Source organism: Phaseolus vulgaris, chromosome 11, assembly GCF_051622355.1.
Source record: "Phaseolus vulgaris cultivar YP4 chromosome 11, ASM5162235v1, whole genome shotgun sequence".
NCBI classification, from domain to species: domain Eukaryota; kingdom Viridiplantae; phylum Streptophyta; class Magnoliopsida; order Fabales; family Fabaceae; genus Phaseolus; species Phaseolus vulgaris.
This window is the reverse complement of record NC_143508.1, coordinates 865,670-890,075: the sequence shown is the minus strand read 5'-3', so window position 1 is coordinate 890,075 and position 24,406 is coordinate 865,670. Positions and strand designations below refer to the sequence as shown.

At 31.8% G+C, this 24,406-nt stretch overlaps 2 protein-coding genes across 7 annotated transcripts; one reads left to right on the top strand and one right to left on the bottom strand.

The window, feature by feature from the left end:
- Positions 1-300: 300 nt before the first annotated feature.
- On the top strand, positions 301-15,414 carry LOC137819376 (uncharacterized). 6 transcript variants are annotated; one of them, XM_068623315.2, is made up of 15 exons: positions 301-1,053; positions 1,148-1,222; positions 1,310-1,372; positions 1,981-2,157; positions 2,546-2,815; positions 2,928-3,284; positions 3,628-3,983; positions 4,592-5,066; positions 5,310-5,639; positions 7,844-8,018; positions 8,463-8,615; positions 8,730-8,788; positions 10,626-11,063; positions 14,092-14,130; positions 15,024-15,414. In XM_068623315.2, exons 1-15 carry the CDS (start codon positions 397-399, stop codon positions 15,207-15,209), a joined length of 3,810 nt encoding a protein of 1,269 aa, XP_068479416.2. In that variant the 5' UTR covers positions 301-396; the 3' UTR covers positions 15,210-15,414. The 6 variants fall into 6 exon arrangements, with proteins under 6 accessions (XP_068479416.2, XP_068479341.2, XP_090153404.1 ...); XM_090297277.1 differs by having other exon boundaries at positions 327-1,048; XM_068623240.2 differs by having other exon boundaries at positions 7,844-8,615.
- Positions 15,415-17,362: 1,948 nt separating this feature from the next.
- Positions 17,363-19,706, bottom strand: LOC137825328 (mitochondrial succinate-fumarate transporter 1). The gene is made up of 2 exons (XM_068631002.2): positions 18,981-19,706; positions 17,363-17,971 (listed from the first exon to the last, which is right to left on the bottom strand). Exons 1-2 carry the CDS (start codon positions 19,392-19,394, stop codon positions 17,438-17,440), a joined length of 948 nt encoding a protein of 315 aa, XP_068487103.1. The 5' UTR covers positions 19,395-19,706; the 3' UTR covers positions 17,363-17,437.
- Between the last annotated feature and the right edge of the window lie 4,700 nt (positions 19,707-24,406).

Genomic DNA, 24,406 nt, shown 5'->3' with positions numbered 1-24,406 from the left:
TAAAATTAAATATTAATATAAAGATAAAATAAATAAAAAAATTAAAAGCAATTAATAGGTATAAAGGTATAGATATTATTTTTATAATTATTATATAGGTATCTAGAATTAAAAATAATTTTATAATGATAAAATAACTTAATCAATTTAATATTATAGTGTGATTGATTGAAGATGTAAAGTTAAGAATAAAAATATTTCAAAAAGGAAAATAATCGTTCTAGAACTAAAGAGATGAAAATATATTTAAAATTTAAAATTGTTATACGTTTAAAAACTGTTGTAATTTTTTTAAAATATAATAGAGATTTAAATCAAACTCCATTAATGGACTAGAGTGTGGAATTGGGCATTGTTTGATGTTATCAGACGAGTAACTAGAGTGTGGAGAAGATAATGGACTCCGTCGTGAATGCGGCGGTGGAAGAGATCTGTGGTGGGATTGAAGATGGCGTAACTCTTGCAGGCTTATGGGAGAAACTGGAAGGCTCACCGAGTCTCTCTTCCACCAATCTCAATCTCAATCGCAACGTGAAAAGAGCCTTATGGACGAACCTGCTCCGCATTCCGGTTCTCCGTTTTGAACCACCGCCATCTTCATCGGAATTGGAGGATGCTGAGAACCTCAATTTGAAGGTATTTCCTCAATCGAGCCTTGTTCACAACTTTCTCGGTCTATACGAATCGCAATCAATTCAACATGCTCAAACGCGCGTGCTTCACCTTCTCGCTAAAGCTAGAAGAAATGGTATTACTCAAACTCGGCTTGCTAAACGGTTGAACATCGATGCCAATAAATTCCACTATGTGTTGAGGAGTCTTGAGTGTCGAGGTTTAATCGTCAAGCGTTCTGCGATTGAGAGGAAGAAGCGAATCTCCAGTTTTGGTGAGTCTGAAAATTATTCATCTGTAACTACCAATTTAGTGTTCCTTCGTTGCTATGCGAAACATCTTGCAGATGGAACCACGTTTCAAACAGACGTTCATCTAAAGGATGATTACTCACCTCAAATGAAAGCTGTTTGTGACAAACTTGCAAAAGCCAAAGGCAAGGTTCATTTTCCTTCAATTCTCTTTGAAGTTACCAACCAGACCAGCTAATATCATCATTTATGCTCACGTTTTTACTGTTATCTTTTTCTTCAAGGTTCTTCTTGTGTCGGATATTAGGAAGGATCTTGGTTACTGTGGATTTCGTCCAAAACGAAGGGCTTGGAATCAAGTATTGCTTTTCTGACTTTGAACTTACCAAATTATAATTATGTATTCAGCTATTTTCAGATTTGCCTTATTGCTCTTGTGCAACCAGATTACTCAAAGGTTGAATGCAGATGGTATTGTGGAGCAGTTTTTTGCTAAGGTGAATGGCAAGGTTGGTTAGCTTACACTGTATCATTACTTTTACGTCTCATTTTGATGAATTTTTAGTCTCAGCTGTATATTACAATTGTCTTTGCATTGTCTTTCTTGGCAAGCATTACAAATCATCTTCTTCTCATGGGAAGGAGATTCAACTTTTCCATCACATTATTATGTGAAAAATAACTAATAAATAAACAGTCACATTAAGGGTAAAAACAGATTGTTAGGGTTTGCAATGTATCATTTTTTCCATTTAATTTCTAAGTATGACATTTTTACTGTTGCAAGATTGCCTGAAAACATAAAACTTGGTTGTGTTGGTTATGGGCTTTAACACAATCCTTTCAAAAAACATGTCAGCGATGACAAATTCTCCCTTATTTATGGCATGAGATTAATATTATTTATTGTCTGAGTAACCAAATCTCTTTTTTTAGCTCCTAGTCTCAATCTTTTAGATTAATATAGATTGATAATCTCATGATTACAGTGGTACACTTCATATCAATTGAACATTTTGTACTTTCAGTGGGTCAGCCAGCCAATTCCCCCCTCCCACCTCTTAGGCATAACTTTGTTCTGTTTGTAATCTAAATGTAAGTTTTTATGTGTTTGCAGATTGAAACTTGCCTGCAGCTTCTTGACCCAATAACTGCTGGATCTGGAAATGAAGATAAAAAGTTGAACTCTGGAAAAACATGTCAAGTTATTGATCAGCTTGTGGAGCTTCCCACGGAGCATCAAATTTTTGATATTATTGATGCTGCAGGATCTTGTGGCATTACTTTGAAGGAGGTACTATTTTTATTCTTATATTATGCTCTTTGGTAAGACATGAACATATGTCAATTGCAGGAGAAAAGAAAGAATAAACAAAAGTTAGAGTTAATTTATGTTGTTCATGAAATTGATGAATTAAGATGAAGAAGAGGTGTGGGATTTAAATTTGCTATACCACAAATATTTTACATGTAATACATTATATCTACCTCTGGACCTGCTTTCTCATTTGTCTCCTGTATTCACTTGTGAACTCTTTTGACTAAAATGAGCTCCATTTTTTTTAATCTTTCTGGCTTCAAGTGAAGATTTGTTTATTAGTGTTGCTTCTTCCTGATGATTCCTTAAATTTGAATATTGTTGCCTTTTCATTTAGAATATATTGGGTGTTTTTTGTAAACAGATATGTGAGAGACTTGGGATTGAACTGAAAAAAAGCACCATTCCATTTGTAGATTTTTGCGGTAGATTTAAAATGATAGTGAGGGAAGAACAATGCCTAAAATCTAAGACATATCGAGTTTGGTCTTCTAATTTCAAACTTGAACCAGAAATTGAACTTAAACCCGAACTTGTGGCTTCGACTGCCAGTGAGGAACTTGCTGGCCATGCAAATTTTTCTTTAAGTGTGGATGACACTCAAAGGGCAAATAGGATACTTGAAAGACTAAAGGTCTGTCTTTCTTCCCGTTCCTAATCATATTGCAAATAAACTAAATATTGTTTTCCTTAAAATTTATATTCGACTTCCCTAAGTCATTTTTTTTGCATTTTTCGGCATGCAGGATGAAAGGTTCATTTTGAAACCTGAACTAAACAGGTGGCTTAGTAGCTTTGAGAAGGATAAGCCTACAAAAGTGGATCCCAACACTATTGATGGAATATTAAGCATACTTAAAAAACAAGTGCTGGTCAAATGCATAAAAGTATATTCACCTGTTATTTTTGAATATTTGAGCACAAAAGTTTGTGTGGTAGTGCGTCCATCCACGAGTCTATCTCCAGAGTTATTTGATGAAATTGAAGATAGGATACGAACATTTATTCCCAGGAAAAGTACTTCACATCAGAAAAATGATGAATTGATACTTGTAATGGAGGATATTCAGAAAAATCAAAGTGTTATAGTTCCAGATGGGCAGGTTAGTCGTTTTAAATATGTTTCCCCCAAAATAATATTATTATTTTTTTACATTTTTCTAAGAAAGCATGATTGTGTAGTTGTAGTTCACAAGAAACCTTATTTATGGAAGGAAATTAATGGCTTTAATATTGGATGAAATTTCTCGTACACTTCGTTTTTTGAACTTGTTGCTGCTTATAGTTTGAGACTATACTGAGAAATGTAAATGGAAATGAACTCTCATAATTTAAAATTTCTAAATGAGAAAAGTGTTTTTTATTTTTTATTTTAATAAAAGTTTAAGTTGCACGATTTCAAAATGAGTGACTCTTGCAATTCTTTCCTATTAATGCCACTTATAGGTACTTAGCATGTATTCTTGTAAGCGCCGTCGCCATTTTGTTAGTCAGTTCAAAGATGAGGAGAAACAGGATAATTCACCTGAAGGCATGGGTGATTCATCTTGTCGTAGGAAAAATAAATTCACCGAGCTCAGGCCCGCAAAACATGCCAGAATTGATGCATTAACTGATGTTGTGGATATGCACATTGAACAATCACATAATTTGGATGTGCAGTCAGGAGACTGTGCCACAGGCATGGAAGAATTTGAGGGAAGTACACCTGAAGACTGTACCCCCCTCATTAACCAGGGTGTCTTAAAGAAAATGAAGCCTACACGTCGTAGAAGATTCAGTTGGTCAAACAAAACTGAGAGGTAACAGAAGTTTTAGGAACATGCTAAATCTCAAGTGACATAATTATTTTATTTTAGATTAGGTATGGAAATGACGACTCTCTGAACATGAACCATTTATATATTAAAGCCAAATTGAATTAAATAATTCATCTCTTTTTCTTGCTTATTTTGTTAGCATTATTAGTGGAACCTGTAATGCAAACTTAAATCAAGAGTTTTTTGTCATGCATATTTTTGTGATAACTTCTGACAAAAACTATTGTGACTCTAATTGATGTCGAATAGTTATTTTAAGAATTGTGATTAACTTGCAAAGAAAGGATAAAAGCTAAATAAATTACTTTTAATTGATATGAATGCCGATTTAATGAAACAATTTTTCATTAACCAGATTTTTTTTAAAATATTGGCTTGAATTATAATGTATAAATAGCTTAAGAGTGTCAAGGATTAGTATTTAATAAGATAACAAGTACTTTTCCTCCCTGTCTGTGTCCATTCTATTATTGTGTAAGTTGAGGCATATTTGTTGTAATTCAGATTACTAGTTGTCTGTCTCTCCTGTAAGGCCATGAATATATTATTATTTTTGTGGTCTGAGTATGCATGATTTTATATCATTTCAGGCAGTTGGTGATCCAATATGTTAAACACCGTGCTGTTCTTGGTGCCAAAAGTCGTGTATATTGGAAGTCAATTTCTGATCTACCAACTTCTCCAACTGCTTGTATGGAAAGAATGACTTTGTTGAATGGTAACTTGAGATTTCGGACAGCAGTGAATAAACTCTGTAACATACTTAGTGAACGATATGCAAAACATCTGCAGAAGTATCAGAACATGTCATTAAACTCAGATGAATGCAAACAGTTTGTGCGTTCCCAGCCCTACGAAGGTATCTCAAATAATAGTCCAGATGTTGAAATTCAAACGAGAAGTCTAAACAGAGAAGCTTGGGATGACTTTGAGAACAAAACTATCAAGACAGCCCTTGAGGAGATTCTTCGCTGCAAGATTATAGCTAAGCTGGATGCCTCCTCCCAAAAGGGTCAAATGCAATATGAAGGGTGCTCAGATGCAAGTCTGAATGCTGATGGCTATGTAATTCTCTAAGATTTTAACAACAGTTGTGTGAAGTCATTGTTTCTGAGTATCTAAAGAAGACTTAACATATTTCTTGCTGAATCTTGTGTTTTAAGTTTGAATTTCTAAATTTTCATTTTGCTCTCTTCTCTTTATCCTTCTCAGAGGAATTTTTTCCTTTTTTTTACAATTTATGTTCCATAGTCTTCAGGTATTCTGAAAAATGTCTGACACAATGACTACAAAAATCTTCTTTGACAGGAATCTCAAGAAAATGCAGAAATTACATCAGCTATCCCTTGTGAAATTGTTCGGAGTCATCGTGGGAAGGCCCATTCGTTGTCCTCCCAAAGATCACGTCGGCAGCGACTTGATAAAAAATTTACCGGGTTTCTGAAGAACATGGCTAATGTTTATGGACAAGTAAACGAATCATTAGCTATTTCAAATGCTGTAGAGCTATTTAAACTTGTTTTTTTAAGCACCTCAACTGGTCCTCAGCCACCAAATTTACTAGCAGATATTCTTCACCGATACTCAGAACATGATCTATTTGCTGCTTTTAACTATCTTAGAGAGAAAAAAATTATGGTAAGGTGTTCCCAATCTCATTGGTTTTATTAAATGCATCATAAAAGGATTTGATTTGATTTGTTATGTGCTTAACTTGTCTTTGTGCTGTTAGTTAATATAGTCATCTTTACATTTGTCATCTTGTGAAATAGCGAGAAGGCTGGTAATGCATATACTGATTATTATGTTTCCATACGCCTGGTAATGCATACACTGATTATTATGTTTCCATATAATTTTGCCCATATTTTACGAATTGTCTCTGGAATGCAATATCAAACTATTTCTGGGTGTGTATAGTTTTTGTAAATGAAGTAGTCTTTATCTTACAAGAAAGTTGCAGCTTAACCTGTTGAAAAGGATATGCCATGTGGTTATAGGGTCGCTTCCAAGATAATCTTGTGTCAATGTTAACTCAACTTGGTGAGAAAATGTTTGTATTCTTGTTGTTAGTATTATAATTAAGCCCATGTGAATGAGAGATACTGTTACTGATTTATAGCTGATTAAGAAATTAAATCGTGTATGTTAGCCTTAGAATCGGATTCCATTCTGTTGAAGGCTGTACAGGTTATAAATATTCACATGTAGACTGATTATTACTATTAGTACCATGATTCACCAAATTCTTTCCACGTGTACAAAGGTTTCCTAAAATATAGAGTATGGATTAAAATATGTTTATATTTATACCAAGTTAAAAGTTCCTACATTCCCCCAAGCTAGGTGAAACGTGCTTGTATATTTGAAATAATACTTATTTGAGCTATGGAATTCATATCAAAGTCATTGATTGGTAGTCACATACTCAATTAAATCCCAATGAAGATAAATCTTATCAGGGTCACTGTTCTTAATTTTTAGGTTCAAGATAGTTGAATAAGGATTCAAATCATGAATCAAATGACCCATTATTTGGATTGCAAATAAAATCGTGAACCATAAGATTCATGATCAGTAATAAGGTGTAGCATATGTAAACTAAGACATTAAAGAACATATCTATGATCAATAACTAAAAAATTAACTTAGAACATGAAATGTACAAGTTTAGTTAGAAATTGTTATGAGAATAATATTTAAATTTACTATAAATATTATGCTATTAAACTGTTATATACTAAAATTATTTTAATAAATATTCTTCTATTAAATTTACTATATATATTAAATAAATATTTGTATTTGAAAAACTAGAACATGTTTTACTATTTTTATAATAGATATTGTAATAAAAAGATATTAAACGTCGGTTGGAATATATGTAATAATCATAACAAATGAATATTTTTTATTTGATACTAGGAATTACTTAAATATCAAGGTTAAAATGATGGTCTGAAGTCAAAGTTGAATAGTCTGTGTTGAAACTAAAATACAAGTTGCTAAACTAATAAATAAATAAAACAATGTCGTTTAGATTTGGTATGTTAGGGCTGTGGCCAAATCATTTCTTTGCAAGTGTAGCCATGAGTGGAATAGGTGTTCTCTGATGTGATCTTGACATTTTTATGGATGTTGCTCTAGACTTCTGGAGACGGTAAAACTATTTCAAGCAACCCCCCTTGGTCATTCCTTGTTCCATGAGCGGCCTAAAATTTTATGATATTTTTCTGGTATTGTTCCCATTTATTTAATTTGACACTTCACTCTTAGGATTCTATATTACTCAAATTGTTTTTCTCTTTCTCCTCTCTTTTACTAGTTACTAATTTGTAAAAACAAATTAAATGTGTTTGTAATAGAGTAATAAAGAAAAGTAGTATTCATATGGCAGTATATCAAGTTTTCATAATTTTGCTATACCTTATAAAGTTCTCTATTTTAGGGACAATGCCTGTGAATAATTGTCTCACCAATTCTAGCTGGTAATGGCATCTCCAATAGTATTTCTTGTTCATCAAACTTAATGTCCTTAATACCAATCAACAAAATAGAGTAGTGGAATACTAAAAGAAACATCTTTTGGGACTACTTGTACACTTCTTCATAGTCTTACTACTGGTTTTCTATTAGTCAATTAGTTAGGTTATCTTTCATTGCAAGTTTGATTGAAGTATGTAAACTGATTCTATCAGGTTGAGAATGACAAGAAATAAACACAATATTTATAGTTTTCAGAAAATTTCTTGCTCTGACTTCTTTTTGATATGGAATTCTTTTAGTCGTGTGTGTGCCTAAGCATGTTTCTCTACAAGTTTAATTACATCATCATTTGACAGGTTGGGGGCACTGGCAGTGAACGTTTTGAACTTTCACAGCAGTTCTTGCAAAGTGTTTCGAAGTCACCGTTTCCATTTAATACTGGAAAGCAAGCTGTTAAATTTGCTGCGTGGCTGAAGGAAAGAGGCGAAGACCTCACAGAAGGGGGTGCCAATATTTCTGAAGATTTAAAATGTGGGGACATTTTTCATTTGTTTGCTTTAGTCTCTTCAGGTGACATTTTAATTTTGCCAAGCCTACCAGATAACGGTGTTGGAGAGGCTGAGGATTTGAGAAGTGCAAAGCGTAAATTTGATGCTATTGAGTCTTCATATGGTGATAAAGCTAAAAAATCAAAATCCTTGTTTGGTGTAGAAGGTGAAATTATTTCTCGTCGGGAAAAAGGTTTTCCTGGTATCGCCATTTCTGCATACCAAACAACAATATCCAAAGCTGATATTTTAAATTTTTTCAAGGATAATGATAACAATGGCCAACCTTTTAGAGGTCATTTACAATTAAACATTGGCCAAAGTTGCGATTATTTTCTTTGTGACTATATGTTGGAAATAGTTAAATCTTGTGACTCCAAACCTCTGGAAGAAAATCACACTGAATCACCCTGGGAAGCTATGGCAGGTTATGCACGACGATTGCTGTTAGAGTATTCCAATCAAGAACATGGATATGGCATTTGTGCAGAGGTCTTCAAGGTTGTTTATGCTGCCATTCAAAAGGCTGGTGACCAAGGATTAAGCATGGGAGAAATTTCCAAGATTATAAACCTTCCAGGTATATATACAGAGATTTAGCGGTGTATAAATTGACTTGAAATCTACTAAAATATATAAAGTTTTTCAATTACTTAAACTTGAGATTGTTTATTTTTCTTTGGGTGTCTTTCAGGAGCTAAGGTAGATGGCTTGATTGTTGATGCTCTACAAGCATTTGGGAAAACGTTAAAGGTTCCTCCCTCTTTCCTTGTTTCAATAGTTTAAAGAATGCCTGTCTGCTTTCACTCATGGTTTGACCCAATGAAAAACAACTATTTCCCCTTTCTACTCAAACAAGGGTTTGAGACCCAAAATCATGTTCAAACACAACCCATTATTTAATGTAACTTGTGATTTGTTCTTCAATTTCAATTTAAAACCAGATCTAGGATTTGGGGTTTGTGATATATGTTCTGAGTCAATATAAACACACGTGGACTAAAATATTTCTGAACTTTTAGAAACTGTTGGGCTATGTAGGTGTGCTTCTTTATGCATTGATAGATTGTTTATTTTATATATTTCCTAATATTGTTATCATATGCCTTTATTGAATCTTTGTATCTTTCTTAGTTTGTTGAATGTGGTATATATATTAGATGATTAAAGTATATTTTTATTCTTCTAAATTGTTCAGAATCATAGTACATTGGGTATTTATGGAGAATTAAAATATTGATTATGTTATAAATAGGGAATAAGCTGAGGAAATTTTTGAAGATAGTTCCAAGTTTAAAATGTTTGTCTACTTTGGATTGAGTCATGTCAATTAGGAAAACATGTTTGTCATTCTTGTACTATTAGTCTTAATAAATGATTTTTGTCTCCCTTTTTTTAGTTCACTCTGATATCTGGGGTCCTGCGTGTACTTTTACTCCTTTTGGTTTTAAATATTTTCTTACCTTTATTGATGATTGTTCGAAATGTACTTGGATTTGGTTAATGAAGAGTCCATTGGAAGTGTTTTCTATATTCAATTATCATGGCCTTCCCTTATACAATATACTTGTTTGTCTTCATTATCTTCTATTCCTACTCCTAAGTCTTCAGGTGAAGTTTTGCCTCACTTGGAGTGGCTACAAACGATGATTGATGATACATGCATCCTTCATAGTAGTGGGACTTGATAATTAGTTCCTCTTCCAACTGGCCAATCAATTGTTGTATAATCTTAAAACAAGACCCGATGATCACATTGGTTGTTATAAAGTTCATTTGGTTGCCAAAGGATTCACAAAAATGCACAACTAAGATTATATTGACACTTTCTCCCCTGTTGCCAAAATGACACCTATTCAACTTCTCTTTCCGTTGCTACTATTCACCACTGAAATTTGTTTAAGCTTAACATCATGCATTTCTACATGGAGACCTTGACGAAAATGTCTACATGAAGAAACCTCCTGGATTTGTTGCTTACGGGGAGTCATCTAATATGGTATGTCACCTACGCAAGTCTCTATATGACTTGCTGAGTTTGTCCACATGAGTTAGATCCATCTTCAAAGAAGTAGAGACCACCAAATTCTTTAGAACTGCCAATGATCCTTCCCAATGTTAATTCCTGAAACTTGCAACTAGAGGAGTCAAAAGTAACACGACAATCCATGTCACAGGTCAATTTACTAATGAACAATAGGAAATACTTATGCAGAATTAAAATACTGATTCTGCTACAAATATGGAAATAAACAGAAAAATTAATTTCCTATAATAGAAATAAATGCACATAATTCTTGATGTATATGAATTAATTAATTCAAAATTTGTTGCTATAAAATATATAAAATAAATGTGATCATACTCTTCTACCAGATTCCATGTGCACACCCACACGCATGCAGGTGTATGCACATGTATATATATTGCTGAAGTAGTAGTAATTTGAGACTTTTCCCTCTGAAATTGAAAGGTTTTTGCAGAAATTCATAATAACTTATTCTCAGACTGGTTTAAAATCCTTCATTTTATTTTTCTAATTTGTTTCTTTCCCACCATTTTCTATAACAATATTCTCTTTACTGTATAGGTTAATGCTTATGATACTGTATGTGTTGTTGATGTCCTATACCGTCACAAGTATTTTTTGCCATCTCATTTTCGTCACGATGTACAACCTTCCTCAAGAAAAACTATTGAGAAGAGTGATCTCACATGTGAGCATTATGAATCAGATAAAAGGGATACTTCTTCTGTTCATACTCTGAGCGATAGAAAGATTACTATTGATAACGTGGACGGAGTGACAATAAATCAAGCTTGTGATAGGAATGAAAGCTGTAAGCAAGATAGACTTGGCTTATCCAGAGTCAATCATCAGAAAGAAACTCTAAAATTTTCTTTGGGTGAATCGTGCATGCCAATATTACCATGGATCAATGGAAATGGGACCATCAACAACATTGTTTACAGAGGACTTAGACGTCGTGTTCTTGGGATAGTGATGCAAAACCCAGGGATGTTGGAGGTATGCAAACACTGCAATGCTTTTTTATTTAATATATTTAATATTTCATTAAACTTTGAAACGTGATCAGCTCTGCTGTGAGTGTTCTTTCATATAAATATTAAGAGGGGCCAATGAAAAATGATTTGTTTTTTTCTTATTTACAACCTGAGTTTTTATCCTTTACAAACGAATTAGGTTAACTTATTCAGAAAATATGGGACTTTATTTTATTGACATGGTACACTAGCAACATCTTAGGTCTTAACATTCTTCCTGCATACTTTCTTTCTCCTATTAACTCAATTTGTAGGGATTGAGACTAATTCAATTTCTTTAGTTGCAATAATTTGGAGTATGATGTTATCATTTTTATCATAATGATCTATTTAAAACTAAAATATACTCTTTGTCTGTTTATTTAAAGCTTCAATTCCTTCCTTAACCTTGTGCTCTTATTCAATTTGGTCCTCTAACTTATTTTTTTGGTTGCAACATATTGTAATAATAAAATATCTTGAGAAGTTTTGCCTTATTTTCTTATTTATCAGCCTTTATGTAAAAGGAGATTGAATCATGTAATTAGGTTAAAAAATTAATAAGATCACTGTTCCCTTTCAATTCAACTTGGCACGGAGCACCTGATCCGACATAGCTTTGCCTGTTTTCTTCAGCTGCCATACATAGGTGTTACCACCCTCCCTATTGTCAACATTGCCATTGTTGAGGCTGTTGGTGGGCCAAGAGCTGCGCTTCACATCAGTGACCGCAATGTCAAAGATGGCAGTGTAGAAATCAACCCCAAATCACTCATTCACCATCATACGTACTGGCTAGAACTACTTTTCTCTAGTGTCCCTTTAAAGCTTAGAATTCACTGCCATATAGTGTAGTTAGACATAGCCATCCAATAAAACTTGTATTTCACCCTGTCGGGTATTATGCGATCACTAATTACTTTCTATGCATTTCTCCACTTAAGTCATCCTGCCACTCATAACCTTCTATACAAATGTTTCCATCATTTCCAAAAGAGGAGAAATTAGGGTAATAATATTCTTTGGGCTTGTCACTACAAAGAATTGTATCAAATTTTCCAATTTGATTCTTCATTTCACCGAAGAAAGACAAAAGGATGGACAAAAGTTTATACGAGTATGCCATATGATCCATAGCTCTCAAATCCACAATCCAATAGTTACCACTATTTGAGACACTCATACAAGAAACATTACCTGATAGAGCAAGAGCACAATTCAGAGAGTTTCTTTTTGTCTAGTAGTTCCTAATAGGTCTTTTTGTCTCCTCATTATTGAATCCTCCCTTGAATTTTCTTCATTCTCTGATTGTTTTACCATGTGAGCTTGAGGTTTTTTTATCCGTCCATGTCCACCTGTTGCTTTCATGGAGGTTTGCCATGCAGCTTCCAACATTTCTCCTTTTTGTGTCTTGGCTTCTTACAATAAGTGTACCATATATTATCTTTGTTTTCTTTCCACTGAGTTTGATGTTTTGTCTCTTTCCTTTCTGGTTTAGCAACCAAAGCAGACACATCCACAACTTGGATCTCAAGCGTGATATTTCTCCTACTTTCTTTTGCACAAACAATGGAAATGGTTCCCTCTAGGGATGGTGTTTCCCTTTGTCCAAGAATTTGAACCCTGACCTGATCAATTTCTAGGTTTATCCAGCCAAAAAATCATATACCCAACCAATCCTTTTCTGTGATGTTCTTTAAAAGGGTTGCATCCTCTGTATACTTCATTCCAAAGACTCGATAATGGATAAACTCTTGCCAGAAATTCTGCAGTCAAGTGGCATACTCTGTTACCCCTTTGGTTCTTTGTTTAACAGCAACAACTTTTACTTTTATCTCAAAACACTTGAGCTGCACCATTTGCCTTAAAATATGTGCGAGAACCCTTGTATCCTTCTTTGTATTATGAAACATACATGTGTCAGTGATGTTGGGCTCCATGGAATCTTTTTCATCCCATGAAGAAAACGTTGGATTCTCCTTACTTGAACCCTTTTCAAGGATATGACAAAGGCACCCGTTTCCCTTGAGATAGGTCCACACAGCTTGGGACTGTTTGAGAATGTTTTTCCCATTTAATCTGTACGAAGTTTTAAGGCCTTGGAGTTCAACAGTCTTTTGTGAAAAACTTGAATCTTTTGTGAAAAACTTGAATCTTTTGTTGATTTTGGATCAGACATCAGCAACTTACTGTCTGATGGGTGATTTTACAAAGAAGAGAGAAAAACAGCAATAAAGGTTGTTACGATGAATATTGGAGGATTATATCTACTTCATGTTAGTACACAGCCTCCTCTACTGCTGGGCTTTCTTCATCAATTTCAATCTTATCGTTCTGCCTCAGAAACACGGACATTGCTATTCACAGGCATCTTCAAGTATTAGACACTAACAGCCGCACAACACATGTTAGACACACTTGTAGTGTCCGATTTAAAAAAATATTTTTTGGCTTTAATGAAAAGAAGGCATCACTACAACACTATCTAATTTTAATTTAAAAATTTAACAAATTTCAAATTTTTCGAAAGAGACAGATTGCTTAAAATACTTCTTGTGTATGCCTTCATCCTTATTTCCTTCATCTCTGGTGTGAGATTTGGCATCCAACTTCTCAGTTCTTCATCTTTGGTGTAAGATTTACAGCTCGACAAAGTCTCAGTGATACATTATCGATTTTGGTTGCATTCCAGTGACTTGTTTTGTTTCGATTTCACACTACCCTATTATATATAGGTGTTTTTATTTCAATGCATAGAGACCAGTAGTTTCTTTATTATATAATATAGATATAGTAGATTATTTATGTTTTATGATGTATGGTGTCTTGTGAGTGTAGATGTGTTACAGTGTCTTGTACTTTTAAGCATTACTAGTGTCTGTGTACGTGCTTTATAGAGTTATGCTGAATGGTAACTCCAATTGTTTCACACACCAATATACCTGTTTCTTTAAAAAAGGTTGAGTATGTAGTTTCTTTAAAATCTACTGACAATTTCATTTGAATGTTAGGATGATATTCTACGTCACATGCACGTGTTGAATCCGCAGGTATTCTACTAAATTTTCAAAATTCTGCGCTTCTATTCTGAAATATCTCTGGACTCTTATCTCCATTTTTTTTCCTTAGAGAATAATGTTAAGACAAGTTTGAGTCAATAATCCTTTTCCCAAGGTATTATTGAAATATGCCTCCACCCCTCTAGATTAAAATTATGCAATAAACTCCGATGACTTGCAAAATCTATATCTACGTGCACCCGGTGTGTGCGCATGTGTATTTTGCAATCACAGATTTTATTCCATACTAGGTAAAAAGAAGCTGACAAGGGATGATCTGTGTAAAATATGAAAATAGAGAAGTTTCTTAATGCATAACTCAATTTATTACTGTTAAAGATATGATTGGAAAGGATGAAACATATTTAAGATTGATTGTTACTTTGACTAGAGAGAAATTCATGTCTAGAAAATATCTATTAGCTTTGTTATTATTTAGTTTGTCAGCCTCGACTACCAATTGGTTGACATGTTTACTAAGTCTCTCAAGAGGTCTTGGTTGATGACACTAACACCCCCTCGTGGTTTTCTCTAGTTACATTGGAACTCCAGTTTTTTTTATGAAAATTCTCCACAAACCTTCCTTTCGTTTTAAAGAATTATATTGTTGTCCATTTTCACATTATACATTTACCTCCTTATATTTTAAAAATATTACACTTGCATTACTGGTAGTCCTTGGTAAAGGAGTTCCGTGTTATGGTGAAAACAGTATGTAAGTGTAATTTGAAAAAATCTCAGTGTAGCTGTAATCTACTCTTTTATTTTTCATTTTGTGACTGTGATCCTAAACGTGGATATGGTTTTGTATGTTGTCACTGCTTGTCTTACCCTGTGTTTGTATGTTGGTTTTAAGTGTATATGCTGATTTGAGTTTCTGACAGAGTTGTAGAACTCTCTTGGAAATGATGGTTCTAGATAAACATCTAGTTGTGAGGAAGATGCATCAAAATATATTTGATGGGGGCCCCACTGTTCTTCAGTATCTTATTGGAAGCAAATCCAGCCAACCGAAGTTGATTTGCCGAGAGCATTTCTTCCCCAATCCCATGAGTACAGCCTTGTTGTAGGGAGTCTGTGGAATTGACATGAGTACTTTTTTGTCATATAGATATAGAGAGATGGGGCTAAATTGTGTCTGTATAAAAACAAATTTATGTGAAATTTCGGATACTAGTCCTTAAGTTTATGTTTGGAAGAATTAAAACTTAGGTAATCCTAGTAAATATGTTTCAGGGTAGTCCCTTATAAAAAATTTATACTTTGTTTTTGGTAGTTTGAATATTTTGTTCTAAAAATTTAGTAGTTTGATCAATTTGTGATTTGACAAATTATAACCAAATCATAACCAATTATTTAAGTCAAATGAAATATATTATTAAAATATTTTTTCAAATAAGAGGGTTGTTATTAAAATATATTAGAAAATTCATTTTCAAAATATGTTTTCGGATTTGTATTTATGGAACATTTTTAAAATTTACTTTTTTAAATATGTTTTCAGATTTTATTTTCTGGAATTGTTTTGTCTGAATGTATTTTTTATATCTTGGAATTGTTTTTCTGATGTATTTTTTTTTCCAAAATGAATAATTTTGAAAATTTAAAAGTACATTCAGACAAAGGAAATAATTTATTTATTATATATTATAAAAAAGAATTCATTTCGTTACTAAAACACTCTATAATTAATTTTTTATCTCATACTTCCCTTTTGAACATTCCCAACAAGTGATCCAACACTACATTTCCCCATTCTCCCGTTTGACATACTACCCCTTAATCAACTACTTCCTTGTAACATGTTCCTCCTTCAATAGCTTTAAATATTTGCCTTCTCTTCCCCTTCTTTCCTATTACCTTCTAATTCTAATCATTATATGCAAACACATTTTAAATACCAACCTAGTCATAAAAGGAAACAATGTGTTAATGAATATCAAAATCTGTTTAAACATATCTTTTATCTAATGTAAACAACCCTGGGTGAAGAATATCCAAACAAAATAACAGAATTATGAATGATTCAATGGAATAAACATTTCGTTTCCTCTTTTATAATGTTTTAAGAAATATTTCATAACTACACAAAAAAAAATAAAAAGTTATCTCATAATAATCTTTATACATATTTATTTATTTATGGCTGAAATCAAATATTGTCTTCCTTCTAAAATACTCTTATTTCATACTTATATATATATATATATATATATATATATAATTACTTTCTCATTTATTCTCGTATTAATTAATATTTTTAGAAGTTATCAAATGTTTAAGTCATAATGTATAAATACAATATAATCATCTTTATTCTTTGTTTAGACATCCCTTTTCTTGTATCTTTATAGTTTATTCTAGTTATTTTTATTGATTAAAAATAAAAAATTGCTAATATTTATAGAAAAATAGTATTTAATTATAAAGAAGTTAATAATAAAATTATTTATCATAATATTGTTAGAATATTTGTCTTGAACCAAGAGAATGTGAATTGTTTTCGTACGTTTTTCACAAATATTGGTTTTGTATATCTGAGGTAGGAGAAGAAGATAAAAAGAAGAAAAGAAAATTATATATTTTATTAATCAAGAATTGTTACACACTTACATTATTGAATATTACGTTTATAAAAAAAAAAACAAAACTGATAGAATAGTTATAACTTGAAACTGATAAAAGCAGTTATAATTTATGATAAAAGCAGTTATAATTTATAGTTATAACTGATAGAATAGTTATAACGGATAAAGTGGTTATAACTGATAAAACAATTACCTATATCTATATAATTAGGAATTCCTCATAATAACGAGTTTTGGAGTATACAATTTGATTATTAATAAAAAATTGTTACACACTTACATTATAGAACAGTTATAAAACTTATATAGTTATAAAACTTATATAGTTATAATAGTTATAAGTGATAGAGACTAATAAAACAGTTATCCATAATTATATATAAAGGAATTTCTTGTAATAAATTCTTTTGGTGTATACATTATTTTTCCTTTTTTATCTTTATATTTGCTTTATTTTGGTTATTTTGTTATTTTATAGTTACTTAAATTTAAAATTAAAAAAATTAATATTGAAAGAGTGAGGGTACTTCTTGTCTAGTCTAGACAGATGCAATAATGTGATGTGAAATATTAAATGCAAGTGTGGACCCTAATGGCCCACTCAACAGATTCAAAGGAATAAAATTAACAAGAGGTTTAAATGAAGATTTTTGTAGCCTTGCAATGGAGCCAATGTCTGGCTCAAGAAAAAAATAATGCAATGGAAAAAATTATAATGCTGTTTGAATATATCTCCTCTCATACAAACCAATTAGTTGATCAGCCACAGCCCACATAATGGCCTGTCCAGGAGGGATCCTCATGAGTCTAGGCAACAGACCTTTCCATAAGGCCAGAAGTCCTTCTTCTGCATATATTGTTCTAATGGCATGTGTCATACCCTTGTATTTCAGTTCACCCCCTTCTCGGCTTTGAGCCATCAACCTTGTTTTCACTACATCAAATGGACCAGTACAAATAGGACCTGCTGTGCCTGCAAGAAATCCAGAAATCATAGATTGCCATGGTTGGAGGACTTTCCCATCCCCTTCATGCTTCTTCCACAAAAGCACATCAAAAGCATTTTTGGCAGTAAACATGGCAGATTGGTTTGTCCCATTACGCATCACAGTAGGAGCAACACCTGCCCAGAGACCCCGAAATCCTTCTTCTCTAATAATCATTCCAGCACAGTGAACAGGACCTTTATACTTCAAAAGCTCAGGGCTTAGACCTTTCTGCTGCTGCAATCTTATCTTCACAACCTGCAACAAGACACGATACCAACATCAGCCTCACCTTGGCAAAAACCAAACTATGCGCAGATGTTTGCTATGATAGGTATGTTATATGCTGAACAGCCACACTACTAGGCTACTAGTATAGTAATAACAAAACAGTATCATCCACTGCTGCAATCAATTTAGATAAACAATGGAAAGTAAGCAACATCTGAACAAGATAAACATTGAGATAAACTTAGCAGTAAAAATATAATCTGACAAGACTAATTAAAGTAATTAGAATTTAGAAGACTTTATTTTATTTAATTTTTTATGCATAGAGGTTTGGGGAGAGGAGCTGCCTTAATGCAAGGTCACACTATGCTTCAAGGCCTTAAAATGTGCTTACAAATTATCTGCCACTGGGAGTTCACTAGCTGTAATCAAAGGCAAGACCTTTTCCTCAGTGCCATTGATCCAACCAATTGAATCAACTCTTGTAAGTTGAGGATTACAAACCCAATACCTTTTCCGCTTTGCAAACCCACAAAAAATACTTGCACTGCATGAATTCATGTCGTTAGGCCCTCTGTGGGTGTAAGTGTGTACTCGAAAATCTAAAATTAAGCCTAACCAGTGGACTGATTTTGTTTATTATAAATGAATTAAATAATTAAGGACTCAGATAGTTCTAGATGAGGTTAGTAAGGAGAATCTTTGGTATTATGTAGTTTATATGGTTATACATTACCAATTATGCAGTAATGAATCAGAATTCAATCCAATTTGCATTGGAGGCATTCTCTATCCTCGAAACCAGAGCTTTTAACACTAATCAATGTAAGCACATATGTATAAGTTGTTTCTACAATCAAAGAGGAAATCAGATTAAATTGTTTTTCTATAAATTATTCTTTATGCAAAGAATGCCACCAAATTATTTCAGAAGAAAGCAGTGTTATGGTGTGCATTTTTCCTCATTGTTTTTGCTTGATTATTAAGTATAGCACAAATGCAACATAATAGCATATTAAAGAAGATAAAAGGAGACCTCAAATGGTGTGACAATAACAATAGCCTCAAGCACTCCAGCACCAAAACCAGAAAGCAAGCGCCCATAACCACTGAGCTTGCCAGTCTCAGGGTCCTTAAACGCCGATTGAAGCACAGCATTTGAACCCATTCGAAGTGCATACTTCAAGGTCAAATGCGTGGCAAAAGGTGTCAATCCTTTCCACAAAGCCCGCACACCTTCTGTTTGTGAAATTGTGGCACCACAGTGCAATATTCCCTTGTAATTCCCTGACCTATCAAGCTGCAATCTGGTCTTGATCACATCAATGGGTTGCAGGCAAGAAGCCTCCATAATTCCTCCAACTGAGCCAGAAATAGCCTTCATGTAGGGTGGGATTGATTTCCTTCCATGCAAGTTGCTGTTATCTTTTGCTTCATCCTCTTTCATCATCCACAAAGATTAATTTGTTCACCTACAACCTTCAGCGAGCTCAATTGGACATTAGAAAAAACCCAAAACGACGATGGGTTTTTCTGCAACCGACGCCGATCGATTCACCCCTTTTACGCACGCCATTCGATCGCCGAAAACCTAATTGCAGTGAAAACACGAAATTGAAATCACGAATGAGAAATTTCAGAGTGCGGTAATAGACCTAGGGATTGTGATTGTGAATGTTTGCATGCTTGGAGTGGTGTAGGAGTACACGCCGCACTGGATTATTATTTCTTACCACGTAGAACAAGAATCTGCGGCATCGCCAATTAGGGATTGACACGTGTCGTATTTGTGATGCATTTTAGCTACTGTGTACGTGAGATTGAACTCATCTTATAATTACTTCTAGTCCCTTCCCATCTCTTCAATTTTAATTAAATTAATCTTGGTTAAATTAAAAAAACTCATTTTATTTTTTTTATATATTAACTAAAATTTAATATGGTATATTAAGTATTCTTGACTATTACCCTAAAGTTAAGTAAGAATATAAATAAACTGAGTTATTTATATACTCAATAGAATTTTTGTTATTTAAATTATATAAATTTTGAATTTTTCGTTTTAATTTTTTTTGAATAAATTGTATAGGTGTCTTTCTTTTGTTAAATGATTTGTATATGTTTCTATTGCGTAGGTTATGTCAGTCTGAGTTTTTCTTTTCTTATAAAATACTTTCGAATTAAAGATAAAATAAACACTTTAAAAAGTGTTTAGTTTTATTTTAAAATTTTAAAATTCATTTAAATTATTTATTTGGTAAAGAGATTTAAATAATTACACAAAATTATGTAAAAAAAAATTAGTCATTTCATTTGGACTTAGAAACCAAGGTCTAAAAACTTTGAAGATTCTTTTCTTTTTTTTTTCTTTTACAAAAAGAGAGTACAATTTCACTGATTAATTATTAAAATTGGTAAAACTTTAAAAAATTATTAAAATGCGAAGGTGATATAGTTGAAATCTAATTACACTTAAATCGTGTCCAGGTAACATGACTTCAGTATATTTGAACTGTGCATGACTTTAGAAAAATCATATTTCAACTAAAATCGTATCATCTTGATACAACTTATATATTTCGATAACTTTTAAAAAATTTACTCATTTTGATAATTAACTTATAAAATCGTACCACCTTATGCAACTTATCTATTTCGATAACTTTTAAAAAATTTACTCATTTTGTTAATTAACTTATAAAACATCTTTACTAGCAAAATTGAGTTGATTTTAGGAATTCAAATTATGTCACCTTTAATTTATAAATTCATAAATTATAGATATGTTTGAGATAACTAATATAAAACTTATATAATTATTTTTTTAAATCAATTTTATGAAATTAAATTAAACTACAAATCTAAATGACGATATTATAGTTTTTTGAAATTATTATCAAATTTACTGTATTGTCTTACTTTAAAGACATAGTTTAAAAATGTGAAGGGGTGTGTTAAAAAACTGTTTGATTTGCTCGTTTTCATGATAAGATTGAGGTTTCTCAAGCTATTTCGGTTATTAAAAATTTAACTTGTCTGGTGGATAACTCGTTTAAAGCTTATATGGAAAATTATATGTTTGATTTCAAAGTGATCAAGTTTTTTGGTATTAATACTCGTAGTAGTAAAGTTCTTTGTCCTCTTCTTGTGAGATGGGAGTTTCCTTCACTAGACTGGGTTAAAATTAACACTGACTTGGCTGCTAGGGGATATCCTGGTTTTGCTACTTGTGGAGGTATTTTTCGTGAGAGTATGAGAAAATTTATTTTTAGTTTTCTTTGTGTTTCTTGAAGTTCAAATTGCTCTGATTGCTGAGTTTTATGGGGTTATACATGTTATGGAGGAAACTCAAAAGAGGGGGCTTACTAATGTCTGGTTGTAATGTGATTCTGCTTTGTTTTATGTTGCGTTTGTGATTTCGTGAAGGGAATGCGTGTGGTGATGAGTTGACTAATTTAGGATTTATTTATATACATTTAAGAGTGCGGGTGGAGAGCGATAATAGATCTAGGGATTGTGATTGTGAATGTTTGAATGCTTGGAGTGGTATAGGAGTACACGCCGCACTGGATTATTATTTCTTACCACGTACAACAAGAAGAATATGTGGTATCGCCAATTAGGGATTGACACGTGTCGTATTTGTGATGCAATTCATGGTGCATTTTAGTCAATAAGGTATTTTCTGTGAGAGTATGGAGAAATTTATTGGAGCTTTCTTTCCCTGCATTTCTTGAAGTTCAAACTGCTTTGGTTGTTGAGTTTTATGGGGTTATACATGTTATGGAGGAAGCTCAAAAGAGGGAGCTTACTAATGTTTGGTTGTAATGTGATTCTGCTTTAGTTTGTGTTACGTTTACTATTAGGAAAAATGTTCCTTAGATGTTTCAGAATCTATGGAATATTTGTCTTAATTACTGTGGGAAAATCAGGTTTAGGGTTATTCATATTTTTCGTGAAGGGAATGCGTGTGGTGATAAGTTGACTAATTTATGATTTATTCATAGAGAATATTTTCATTGGTATAATAGATTTCCATCTAGTTTATTCTTAGAATTATTTTTGAATATGTATAGTCTACCTAGGTATCGTTTTTGTTAGCATATAGGTTTCGGTCTAGTCTCACATATTTTTGTATTTTTTTAATAATATTTTTTTCATGTTGTTGTTGCTTTAGGTGTCAGCCTATCTGAAATGTCAAGTTGCATAATGACGTTTAACATAAAAAAAAAAAATTTAAAAAAGAAAGAAAAATAAAAAATAAAAAATATTGGGAGTAGGAAGAATTAACCTTACTTCTTATATTTCAATCATGTGAAAAGATTTGTGTTTTATATACATAAATCTTGATATTAGACTAACACATTATACTCATCAATAAGATGGAAGAAGAATTGCTTTGATGGTACCAACATTATATTATTAGTCAAAGAGAATAAATTTCTTAAAGCAAAGTAAGAAATCATAAAAAAAAAACTGAATTTGATATATATTTTGAATTTCATATAATATTGTAAATGTGTGTGGAGAAGGTCTCGTAGACTTACAAAAGTAAATCTTAGAAGTTATCAAATAATTCATAATGTATAAATACAATATAAACCATCTTTATTCTTTGTTTTTTTTTTATATATAAAATGTAGACATCCCTTCCTTGTATCTTTATAGTTTATTTTAGTTATTTTCATTGTTTAAAAATTAAAAAAATTTCTAATATTTAAAAAAAAAAATTAATTATAATGAAGTTAAAAATAAAATTATCAACTAATTGATTGATCGATTCAATTGGTTATAAAAAATTAACATTTAATAAAAAACTCAGTAAAATTGATTTTTTTTAGTATTTATTCTAAAATAAGGAGGACAACGGAGAATTTCTTAAATATAAGTTCTTCTAAAAGATATGATTTTATTTTACTTTATTTTATTTTTATTTTTTCCCTTTTCTTTTGTTAATTCCCCGCATTCTTTTCCTTTATTAAAAAAAAATTTAATAAAAATTAATTTTCACCCATAAGGCTGTTAGAATTACTTAAACAATATCCTCGGTGGAGAATATCCCAAAAAAAAAACTGCTGAATGATTTAATGGAATAAACATTTCGTTTCCTCTTTTATAATGTTTTTAAAAACATGACATAATAAATAAATATTAATTTTTGTGTTACTAGATTTTCTTAAATCTTAATTTTTAAAAGTTTTATTTTTTTAATATTCAGTCTAAAGATCATGAGAATTTTTTTTTAAATTTGGAATTAATATTACTTTTTTGTTTTAATTTTTAGTTTTGAAAGAATTATTTCTATTATATATCTATAACGGTTTCTATTATACAATTAATTACTGATTTTACTTTTGTTAATATATTTAGTTTTATTATTTTTAATTCTTTTAAAATATGGTAGAGATTTAGGTAAAATTTCATTGATATCTGTATTTTATTTTTTATAAAATTAGTAAATTTAAAATTTGTTTTATTAATATTTATAGTTAAATTACATTATTTTTCTTAAAATTTTAGAGAATTTTGATTCTATATAGTATTTATAATCTGTCAATAATATGAATAAATGAGAATTTGTAAGTAAAATAATATTTAAAATCAAATAACATATTATTATTCACATATTTATATTAAGAGTATAGATTTATAATTTATTTCAATAAATATGAATATATCATTTCTATATATAAAAATGATTTTCCTTATAACTGATTTTTAAGAATGATATTATAGTTTAATTTAATTTTGAAAACTGTTTTTCCAAAACAAAACAAAATAATATAAATAAATATATATAAATTATTTAGCTTTTCTGTTTCTTCTATTGAAAATTTGGTGTCTATAAATGTATACATAATAATAATATTCTTACTAAACTCACACACTCACCCAAGAATGTCTCTTCCAATTCTCCCCATTGATCTTCAGCTGGAGATATTTTCATACCTTCCATGCAAGGTAATAGTGAGATTCATGGTTCTTTCTCATTTCATCGGATTTTATCTCTAGACATTATAGCAAGTCTCGCAACAAGTTTTTTGTTCTTCTGCCATCCTCCATCACCTGTCTCTGTCAGGATGACGATCATCTAACTCTGGTACAAAACAACTTGATGTTGCCGCATCGTAGTCGTAGTCTTGACAACCGCTTTATCGATATTATCATCGATTTTGATAGCATTATGGGTATATGTAATGGTATTATATTCATGAAAAAGGATGGTGATATCTGCTTCATCAATCCAATGATTCGTTATTGTTTTGATCTTCCGTCACATGAAGATAAATCCATCTGCTCTTACGGCTTTATTAGTCGTGGATTATCCGATTATTTAGTTGTTAAAATTGATTCGGATGAGAAGTATTGCTCTTCTAAACTTCGTAATAAAGATGGACCCGATGAGTCCTATTCTCCGCGCAGTGCTTGGGTCTATACTTATATAGAAAATGATTGGAGACC